Below are 11,269 nucleotides of genomic sequence, written 5' to 3' on the forward strand. Positions count from 1 at the left end.
AGCTAATCTACCTCTGCACACGTTGACCTATAGCTGACCTTGGAAACAAATAGCTTTTTATAAATACTACATTCATTTTAAATACTTAAAGTCTTTTACTTGAAATAAAACTAAAGTAATAAAACAATGCAGAATTATTAGTGCTCAATTCAGTCCCTGCACATTCCTTTAAACGTATTAGTGTCACTGGGTGCAGCTTAAAGTGATGCTGCTTTTGTCTCTGGTACAAATTGGCTCTACCAGAAGGACACTAATCACATTGCAGATTGCACTAATACTGCAGAATTATAGCAGCATTTCTCAGTTTCAACAGTTTTTTTACATTTTTTATTTCAGCGTCGCCAGTTGGGGACCTGCTGTGGCCCTCGCTGCGTGTCATCACCCCTTTTCTTTTCCCGCCTCTGCCTGCTTACTAACACTACGCCAATAGAAATCCATTATGTTGCTCAAAAGAAGAATTAATTGCGGTATTCCTGAAAATGAATTGCTGCCTATTCAAAATAGGAAGACAAAAAAAAAAAAAAACGCGGGTGCTCCCTTTTTTCCTTGTTAGTGGAAATAATTAGCGGGTCCTCCTCACAGCTCCGCTCTCGCTTTCTCGTCCCCAGCGCGGTCACGCCGGCGACCGGAGGCTGTCGGAGGGCTGCGTGGTGGACTGCCCCGTCAGCTGCCTGCTCTCCGATTGGTCGCCGTGGGCAGAATGCTCGCACACCTGCGGCAGCCAAGGTAAGCACTGCCAGCGCAAGAACTTTAGCTTCAACCAAAGGGAACAGCAACCTGATGAATAAACACACAGTCAAGCGCGTGCTCAGCGCCTCATTATTCCGTCCGCTCCGGCTTTCACCAAGATGTTGAATTGTGCATGAATACATTTAAATCCATTGAAATATTTATAAGTATGTATAATCCAAAGCCTTATTATACAGGGAAACAGTGTGCTGTGTTTTTAGTCATATTCTTGCTTCATTATCATTCTGTATGAAGCCGGCTTTTTAATTAACACAAGCAACTTTTCTTTAGAGTTATATATAGTTATAATTTTAGAAAAGTGTGTTTTTACAAGCTGAATTTGATTGAGTTCACATTTTCACACATATATACATATATATTGGGCTTCCTATTAAAATATACTGCACACCATGTCTGCATGCTAATTATTATATTACCAACCTGTAATGTTCTCATCACCACTTTGTCAAAGTGATGATGAGAGGTTAAATTTTGCTAAATGGAATGAGGCGCCTTAACCTGGATGCGTGCGGTGTTTCTTTGTCCGCCCAAAGCCAAACTCCCAGAGAGAACGCTTGTTGTTGTGATAATTAGAGAGACTCAACAGTGTCTTCTAACGTTCATTAATTTTAATTTGTCGGCGGCTGTCTGTCTTTGTTAACCCCCCGTTTGAGCAAGCGCGCGCTTTTCCAGCGGGGGCTTCGAGCCGAGGTTTTGGTTTTTTTTGCTGTGCCTCCGTCGCCGTTCGCTCCGCTTCCGCTCTCACACTTAGCGGAACGCATCTGCCGGGCGTGACGAGGGAGCCGTATCTGTGTCAGACGACGCCGGGATCTTTTTTTGTCAGGATGCCGTGGGAGCGCTAATGTTCTGGGCTTGATGTGGAGCCGGCGGAGCCGGGCGTCCTCTGGCTGCGTCTGCCTGGGGCCCGCGGAGCTCAGCGCCTCCCGTGGCGGAGCGCTCGCATGGGGCCCCTGTCATGTTCTATAGCTGATGGAGCCCTGCCTGCACCAAACCTCACACGCGGCAGACGCTGAAGCGCTCCACTACATACCAATGCTCCACTCCTCCCGTTCTTTTCTTTTACTGCTGCAAATTACAAAATATTTCCTGTCACACATTATTAATGGGTCACTTGAAGAAAGCACTTGTGAAGAAAACTGTTGCATCAGAGCATAAAGTGGCATGGTGACACAGATGTATTGGGCTGTTGCGCTAATTCCTCTTTGTCAAGGGGGGGAAACATTTTACAGGCACAGTGAAGGCACAGCCTCTTCACTTCTAAATAAATGATGATCGTTCATTTCCGCCACCTGTTTTGTTAACTGTTATTTTATGGCTCCATATATTTGGGCGGTGATGCCGTTAGTCTCTCGTCACGACTTGCATGTACTTCGAGTGATTGTATGAATCCCAAAGCGTGTCTGTCCTTCACGTCACAGACTTATTTGTGCCTTTGCGCGTCTTCACGTTCACGCCTTCGCAGCGGCGCCGCAAAACGCCACTGCCTCTGTTTTTCCTCCAGACGCGATAAGAGAGGGCTTCAACTGGAAGCTTTTAGCGCACACTGAACGCCCTCCGGTTGTTGTTTTGCTTGGGCTCTGTAGGCGCGTCGCTGCGCACCCGGAGGATCCTGCAGGAGGCTCACGAGGAGGGTCGTCCCTGTCCCAGCCAGCTCGCGCAGACCAAGCCGTGTCCCATAAGGCCTTGCTACACGTGGCTGCTGAGCGACTGGTCCCCATGCACTGTGGAGGTACGATCATCATCACTGTTCTGTCCATTTTAGCTGCAACGCCCCCAGTTCTGGCAAGCGGATGGTCCGGCCGCTCGCTTCACACGTTCTCACTCATACATATGTCAGTCTCACACCATGGCCGGTGCCGTCGCGCAACTCTTCATTCATTTTCATCCCTAACTGCGTGTTGCAGGGTGCAGAGTGCGGGGAGGGGTTTCGTAGGAGGAACCTGTCCTGCGTCGTCCACTGGGGAGACTGGCCCGAATCTCCTCCTCAGCCGGTGGAGGAGAAGCTTTGCGGGGACAAGCTGAGGCAACGCATCCAGCAGGAGATGGAACAGCCCTGCTTCGTCCCATGCCCTGGTAAAACTCTGCTTAAACACTCTCACGCCCAGTACTTGAAGGATTGTGGGTGAAATATATGTTGTATTCATTTTTTTCAATTAGAGGGAGGCCAAAGTTGCAGGAATTACATGTATCTATCACTTGATTCCCGTCGATGTGGGTTCGTAATACCAATAATTATTTAGCCTGGCTCACTTAATTGATAATCAATAATTTTGACTCATTTACTGGAGTCTGCCAATAAACTGCTCCCGCTTCCAACCGGCTGACATTTTCAGCTGCTAAATAATTATTACAAAATCAATAAAAGCTATAGGATGACTAATGGCCCTTTAGCTTTAGATTATCTGGTTGGACAAATCCAGTAACAACCAGAAAAAAAAGCAGACACCACGTCCACTTGCTACAAAAGAGCATCTATATTCCGGTAATACAGTAGATACATCAGCGCAGCAAAGGTCGGCATTGAGTAACTGAACGAGAAGCGTTTCACGATCAATTACCTGCCGCCATCATCGACTTCTTTGCACCACGTTATGTAACATTAAATGAAGCGTGCAAAATCATCCTCACTGAAACAATTAGCCGATCACACTGCCGTTCGCTGTGTTTATTGTAGCCTTGCAATTAGCTGCAGCGTGGGAGATCTGCAGGAGAGGGGGGGGCGCAGAGTGCATGACAATGGAAACGCAACGAGCGTCAAGAATTCACAATCAGACCGGAGCCGGCGCTACAGAGTACGAGTAGCTTTGAGTTGATTTGCTTTTCATTTTTTATGCCCAGTCGATAGTCGTCGGGTAAATCAGCTTCTTATTGCACATGCACTTGGAGAGAAAGTTGATGCAGGTTAATTTACTTCAAACTATCCATCACCGAGCGCTGATGCGCGGCCGAGCTGCAGCCACTGCTGGCGATTTGCCAGTTCGCAGTACATCAATCACTTAAATGCTGTTTACTGTGATGGATAATGATAAAACATACAGGGCTGCCTGTGGGACCGCGCTCTCACACTGGACTATTAGGACAGAATGTAACCTTTTAGACACGTTTAGTAATAATCCTCAAATCAAACTGCCACCGAGGCTTTTAAGTGATCATTTTGGCAGGAAAATTAGGGGCGTAAAACACAAAGCGTCTTTAATTGGATCTGTGCACAATGAAACGGCCGTCCTTATTCCTGAATCCCCATGGCAACAGGATGCCAGCGGATCATGGTGGACTGACATCCCATGATGCCCGTTGGTTTTATTTTAGGCCAGTTGTGGCGAGCTGCTGGCCGGCTGACAGCTGCAGTGTGACCAGCTTCACGCGTCCCTGTCACAGGTCCTTCACCCTGAAAATCCATAATGAAGCTTTATCGTCACAATGTGGAATATATCATACCACCATCCGTCCGACTTGAACAGGGGCTGATCCTGTCTGCTTTCGGCTCGGCTCGTCCTTCTTGGGGTTCTTGTTAGCTTTCGCTACAGACACCATCTTGCAGCGCTGCGCGTGTGCTCATCTGTCTCTCGCCTTTCCTCTGATCCTCGCCCTGATTCATCACTCAAGCCGCCTTCGCCGGGAGCTTGGCTCTGGTTCAGGGCTGTTCGAGGGCCAGAGTAGATGCCTGTGTGTGTGTGTGTGTGTGTGTGTGTGTGTGTGTGTGTGTGTGTGTGTGTGTGTGTGTGTGTGTGTGTGTGTGTGTGTGTGTGTGTGTGTGTCACGCCGTCGGGCTGTTTGTTGCACGGTGCAGATTTGGCCACAGCGTGTTTCCACAGACAGAGCGGCGCGAAGAGAGAGCTGCTGGAGTGGATCTGTGCAGAGATGAGAGATAATGACATGCAGCAAAGCGCTAATGTTCCTAATGGGTGTCCAGGGCAGAGACAGAGGCTTGTCATGGCTGAGCTGCTGTGGCAGTGGATGATTCTATCAGTGCAAAACGCTTCCATCAAGACATGACGACGTTTAACCAAGCGTTGATGTGTGATTGGCACAGTCACGAGTTGCGTCAAGCGACATCTGTCCAATCAGAATATCCCTGAAAGCAACAGAGCTTTCACGTTTCCGTATCGACTGTTGCCTTTACAGTCGGGCTCGAAGTCATAGCTCGTATTGTATAATTTATAACTCTGCTGGTCTGTTATTTCTGGACGCCCGCTGGGCCGTCTAAGTAATTTGTTTTTGCATTTGGTACATTATCAGCCTCAGATGTGTGCTGAAGTTGTTTTCGATCCGTCTTTAAATGTTCCAGGAGCTAGCAGGGGAGCTAATAAAATCATCCCTGAAATAGTGTCGGCAGCGTTGAATATAAACCAGGCTACAAAGACGCGTCCGACGTTGTTATTGATCAGTGCTGCTTCGTTTTTTCCCCCACCTCCCCCCAGGGGACTGCCATTTGACGGAGTGGTCGTCTTGGAGCGCCTGCCAGCTGACCTGCCTGGAGGGTCGAAGCTTCGAGACCAGCGGTCGCCAGGCGCGTTCCAGGGCTGTGATCATTCAGGTCATGGAGAACCAGGGCTCCTGTCCGCAGCAAGTCTTCGAAACCCAGCGCTGTAAAGGTACCGAGCAAAACAATGCGGTAACATTGAAGCGCTGTCCTTCCCATGCGGGTTTAAAGCGAAGCACACGTGAGCGGAGCCTTATTTGCTCTCGCGCAGCAACTATTCAAAACCCTGGACATCAAAGAACAAAAGTGTTTGAGGATCAGTCTAACGGAATTTGTCTTTTCATGAACATTTCTTTTAATCCGGCTTCACCCGAACCTACACTCCAGCGCTTATCATCGCGTATCAGGGCACCGCAACCTTGGAAATTCATAAATGTTTGCAGTAGGATCCAGCAGCTCAGGCCGCGCTGCCACGGGCGTCGCAGATTGAAGGCTTTGTCGTTTTCTTTCTATTATTGAACATAAACCTGTCTGTACGGAGGTAAAAGGCTGAAAGGCGATATTACAAATGCTCTCCTAATGGCCAGGCCTGCTATAAGTGGCAGTTTAATGATGGTAATGCCAAAGCTATGTCACAGCAGGATTTGCACTTAAAAATTACCAGTGCAATGAAAAGGCCGTCATTAAAAAGTCAGTGTTTGAATCATGGAAAGGTCACAAACACGCCACTTATCCAATTCTGACCCACTCCAAAAAACATGTACTGTAGCATATTTACCACAGCATGTGTGTGTTGTTCTGGGTCAGACCTTTACAGCCAAATCTGAACACGTGGCTGGTGGAAGCGTCGTGCTGCTCTGGGGGTGAGACTCGCTGTAGACGATATGCTCCAGAGAGCACATGACTCAACCCGTACAGACAGAGACGGCCCGAGTGTCCTTCAGCCCAGCCAAGGCCCACCGCTCAACATAACTATACTCATAATAATCTGTGGGCGCACGTAAACATGCCATGACTGAATCTGGATGTGAATCTCACACATTACACGTATTTTTAACTGGATTCACTGTTACTCAGTCTCTTCGGCTGTTTCTCCTGCTTGCGATCTTCCCATAAAGTTCTGCTCCACAAGTGGGACAAGATTTCATTTGAAGCTTGAAACTTGGGCGAGGTGTCTTGTTCTCCTCCCTCCCTATGGAAGTCTCCAGGAAAATATGCGCCTTTTGTACTTTCCAAAGTGCTTTCATACAGTACATTTCCAACCAATTTTCAACCATCTTCCTTCCTGCGACGTCGCCTTTGTTTCGTAGCGCTCGGCGCTAGCGGGGAGAGGTCCCTTTCACTTCAGCTGCAATCGGGCTTAGAATAAAAGGTGCCGTGGCGAGCGCCCGAGGCACCCAGAGGACGGGGCTGGATGCCCGACGCACACTGCTAATGAGCGCGGCCTCTGCTTCTCTGACACTCGTACAGAGGGAAAATGCCACAGTTACCAGTGGAGGACGGGCGGATGGAGCAACAACCAGCGGGCCGTGTGGTGTCAGCGCTCAGACGGCGTCAACGTCACAGGTGAGGCGTCACTGGGCCTCCTGGCCTCATACTGGACAGTATGGGAACGCGTGGAGGTCTGTGCACAGCGTATGTGGCTGAACTCAGCTGAAAACATTTCCCTTTTTGCAGTAAATCAGTACGAAAAGCCGCAAAGAATCTCGTTTTTCAATTTAGTCAAAATGGCTCAAATATGTGCTACAGCACCCGTTTGTTTGATTGCTCAGAAAGGACATTTCTGGCTTTGTCGCGACAGCGGAAGAATCTCCTTTCATTCGGCTGTGAAAGCTGCCACGCTGGTAAATGTGGCTGAGGTGGTTTTAGCCACTTTGATTTTAGGGGACGATTGAAAAGTGAGCGAGCTGGCTTTGAACTGAGTTTACAGAAGCGTGGCGCCATATACGAGCGCGAATATGAATGGCAGCTATGCAGAATCGTGCACGCAGGCCTGGAGTGTGAACACGCGTAATGTAATGCACGCCTGCGTCCCAAACACTTAGACTCAACCACAGAATAATTTTAGTATAGTGTTCTAGTTGAATTTAACACCTTATTTGATCTGCCTGTTCTCAGCGCAGTCTCCATCGATTTCTCCTCTCCCTCTTAACATAAGTAATCAATAAGCCCGACTCTGAGCTGGGAGGCTTTCAATCCATAGAAATATAATCATGCATTTGTATTTGTGAGTGGTAAACCGGCAAAGAGAGGAGAAGCAGAACAGAGGTGGGAGCAAAAGCCTCAGCAGAGCTGATGTTCCGTAAATAGCGGGCGAATGTGATCTTATCGCTTTAAGGAAGCGTTTCTGGACGTATGAACCCAGAAGGAATAACCTCCCTCTGCAGAGCAGCCGCAGCCCACAGTATTACTCTCTGATATTTTGACACGCAATTTTCCATGTTGGAATTAAAATGTTCACAGATTGATCAGGGACTCCGATAGGCGGCCGAGGCCATTAATCAGATGTGACAGTGCATTCATTTAGAGATCAGTAGGTAAAGACGTAGGAGTAAGAGCCCCGTGTCTTTCTCCAGGGGGGTGTTTCCCGCAGAAGAGGCCGACCACGGTCCGACACTGCCATCCTCCATGCGCCAAGCCCTTCTCGCTCTGCACACCGGTAAGACGCCAGGTGGGATCCCTGCAATTCGCACTCTGTTCCCAGCTGCTGCCGCTTCCTAGGTGGGGGAATGAATGAATTCTGATAGATGACACTTGTAATTGCCGAGAGCGGGCTGGTAAAGGATAATCAGATTAATACAGATGGATGTGGGCTCAGTGTCAGTGTGGGACTGCACCTTGTGATATGAGGTCATGGAGACGACCAATAGCCAAAGCTTGGAGCTTTACTGCCCCTCGGAGGAACTCCTGCGTAACTGCATTTAAAACCGCTGTTTTATTCAGAACATTTTAGATATTTAATGTCTATTTGATGTCTCTGCAAATATTAACGAGTCGAGTTGCCCACAAGGCTGGAAAAGCTGTTAGCGATTCTGTCCAAATATCCACTTAGAAGCGTGATTGAACGCCAGGGTTGCAGGAAATCAGACGTGTTCATAGTAGAAAGCCTGCGAGTGCAGCAGTTTACGCCCCGCGCAGAGCACACTGTTTTGTCAGCAGTGTTCTGTGGCAATGAGGAAGCACTCCGACAATTGCACTTGTCTGAAATGTGTCCTTCCCCGCCCCGACCCTGCAGAGCGGCGTGTGTGGGTGTGAGAAGGGCTACACCGAAGTGATGACCACGCACGGCTTCTTGGACTACTGCACTCGAACCCCCGGGGTGGACAACAACAAGAAAGCTGATGTGAAAACCAATTGGGGCAGATTAAAACCGGGGCCGTCTCCGGCCCAGGACCTCTTCAACGAGTGGACCCTGCGACCCGTTGGCCCAGGTACTGAAATGAATCTTTACAGCTGGAGCGCCACGCCAGGGATCGCTCCCCCTTTGAACCTGCCTTTGTGCCAGGGGTGGAATTGAATTGAGGCCTGGCTCGTAGTCGCTGCCGCGGCTTCATTCAGGGACGCGACAAACGATGTCGACGCGCGTTTAAAACCTAAATCTGCTTCTTTGATTGCACAGATGGAAGAGTGAAGCTGTGGGTTTACGCCGTGACCGCCGTCGGATTCATCTTAATACTCTTCATTATTGCACTATCGTTCCTGCTCTGGTATGTACCACATTACTCTTGTTTCAAAAACAAAAGCTGCTTTGTGAGTCTCGCCGTCACTGCGAACAATGGAGCAACCTCTCAGGCATCAGCTTTCCTCGGTCGCATCCCTGTCTGGTATGAGTTATACTCACAATATTTTGTCTGCTGTGCTCTTGCTCTGCTATCAGATAATGAAATTCTTTGTAAAGGCTGGCATCGTGTTGGGCTGCCCTGTGTTACTCCTGCCTCTGTTTTTTTTTCTTCTTCATTTTCAGTAAACCATCCAAATCCACTAAGGCGTCGCCTCCACCGCAGAAACCCTTGACCCTGGCCTACGATGGCGACATCGATATGTAACCGTCGGCCACACCTCGCAGGTGCGCGCTCGGCCTCGGGGAGGTCCCCACTGCATTCAGATTGTTAGCAGACGCCCGTCGGACGCCACCCGTTGTTGACTGCTACTTGAGCAAGGGCGACTCTTTTGCCGCGGCGATGGCGAAATCGAACTGGAGCGAAACGACGACGCTGCTGAAGGGTGACGTAGCCCGGCCTTCGGCGGCCAGCGTCCCTCGACGGGGGAGAGGAAGCGGAGACCCGAGACGGAGATGGAAAGAAATCTGGAGAATATATATAGAAAAGGACCTCTAGTTTTTAAAACTGCTTGGAACATGAACACACAGTTTGCAACCCACGAATCATGATGTGTGTGTGTGTGTGTGTGTGTGTGTGTGTGTGTGTGTGTGTGTGTGTGTGTGTGTGTGTGTGTGTGTGTGAGAGCTTGTCAGGAATCAGAAGGTCACCTGGTTATTTGTCTGGTATTTCTGTCATGAGGGAGATGGAACAACTTGAGTCAGCAGTCGCTCATGATATTCAAAGGACAAAGGATCGTTGACATTTGACTTTGTCTCATCAGTGCCGGATCTTTGTAAAAGGAAATGTCACGCGCCTTTCGGGTAAACAAACAGACCCCCTTTTTTTTAATTTCTGACAATAAACAAAATGCTCTATGCACTACGTTAGTGCTGATTCACCTGTGCTTTGTTTGTTTCAAATAACTTTTCTAGTGTTTTAATTGTAATGCAAGTTGTCGGATTGTGTTGTCACGTCGTGTATATATGGAGACCAAAAGCAAGCTTGCCTTGAGTTCAGTGAGTCAACAATGCAGTAATTATTCCCTTCGCTGACGCTCACGGGATGCGGAGCCTTTGAGGACAACGGCAGCATTGTGTAGTGAATATTAACGCAGATCTTTCGGTACCAGCATGACGAATATTATAGATTGTGCAAAGTTTGTCATGATCACCAAAGCGAGCAGTGATGGACAGGATCACGCAGGAGTCTCTCCCAAGGACGTTGTAGTTGTTTTGCTTTTACTGTCCATCAAACAGAAGGTCGTCAGGCCCTCAGCACAGCAACAGGCTGTTTCTTTTCATATATGTACCTATCTAATTTTTTATTAATAGAAAAGGAAGCCTGCTTATTATTTGCCTTCACACTCACACTACATAAAAGTCATTCTGGAGTTTTTTTTGTCAGAGCATCATCCAAAGCAACTTCATAGATTCTTCTAATTAGCATAATCCCTCTTCCTCATGTCCCATTAAGGTGGAAGCTCCTAATATTTGGCGGTTGCTTTTTTCTCTTTCTGCCTCCACGAAGATTTGGTTTCGCGTGATCTGAACTCCTTCTGAATGTATTTTATCACTAACTCTATGATCCTAATGGTTGGGCGAATATGGCTGTTAAGCGCTGCAACGGCCATATTTCAACAGCTGATTGTACGTAGGCATGCATGATCCGGTTTGGCAGAGAGTGCTCCAAGTGGCCTTGCACAGATTCCTCTAAAGGAGTTGCCAACATGTCAGAGCAGTTTCCTCTGGGCAATGGTTTTCAGTTTTGGCCTTTGAAGGTACTAAATTATTATTGTAATATTAATATTATATCTATTTCCAAATAAAGCGAAGAGCCGACCTTTTACCTGATGTCCCAGAGGAAGGATGTTCATTCATTGTTTGCGGTACCATGCTATTTGTGTTCATGGTGTGTGTACATGGAGAGCTGGACAAAAATGCAAATAAATTGTGAAACAGTGTGAGAATAAAACGCTTCATGCCCGCGTCTTCCTTCCAACGCAGTGAAACGTTCCTGGGGAGAGACGCTCCAGTCTCGCTGTGATCTTCATCGCCTCCTTGACTCTCCAGTCCTGATAAATTGTAATTACTGATACAGGCTCCGAGGCAGAGCCAGGAATAGATAAGCAGTTGATAAGAGTCATCGCGCCCTCCAGTCAGATTTCCCAGTCTGATAGTCCCAGGATGCTCGTAGGTTGCGAGGCAGGCGGTGTTTAAATCTTTTGTCTCATCTAATTCATTTGTTCGTGACTGTCACTTTTGTTTAGGCCAAGGCT

General features: G+C 48.1%; 1 protein-coding gene across 5 annotated transcripts in view; it reads left to right on the forward strand.

Annotated features, from left to right (window-relative positions):
* thsd7ba (thrombospondin, type I, domain containing 7Ba) overlaps window positions 1-10,965 on the forward strand; it is a 90,453-nt gene extending 79,488 nt beyond the window's left edge. For 3 of the 5 annotated variants that reach the window (XM_029136144.3, XM_055504959.1, XM_055504958.1), the window contains exons 19-26: window positions 609-726; window positions 2,334-2,479; window positions 2,655-2,823; window positions 5,172-5,345; window positions 6,644-6,739; window positions 7,750-7,832; window positions 8,409-8,604; window positions 8,793-10,965. In XM_029136144.3, the coding sequence (XP_028991977.2) occupies window positions 609-726; window positions 2,334-2,479; window positions 2,655-2,823; window positions 5,172-5,345; window positions 6,644-6,739; window positions 7,750-7,832; window positions 8,409-8,604; window positions 8,793-9,187 (1,377 nt within the window). In that variant the 3' untranslated portion in view covers window positions 9,188-10,965. The remainder of the gene's footprint in view (window positions 1-608; window positions 727-2,333; window positions 2,480-2,654; window positions 2,824-5,171; window positions 5,346-6,643; window positions 6,740-7,749; window positions 7,833-8,408; window positions 8,605-8,792) is intronic. The other 2 variants (XM_029136149.3, XM_055504960.1) reach the window with 1 other exon arrangement.
* Window positions 10,966-11,269: the final 304 nt, after the last annotated feature.

The sequence above is a fragment of the Betta splendens genome, chromosome 21, assembly GCF_900634795.4.
Source record: "Betta splendens chromosome 21, fBetSpl5.4, whole genome shotgun sequence".
NCBI lineage: Eukaryota > Metazoa > Chordata > Actinopteri > Anabantiformes > Osphronemidae > Betta > Betta splendens.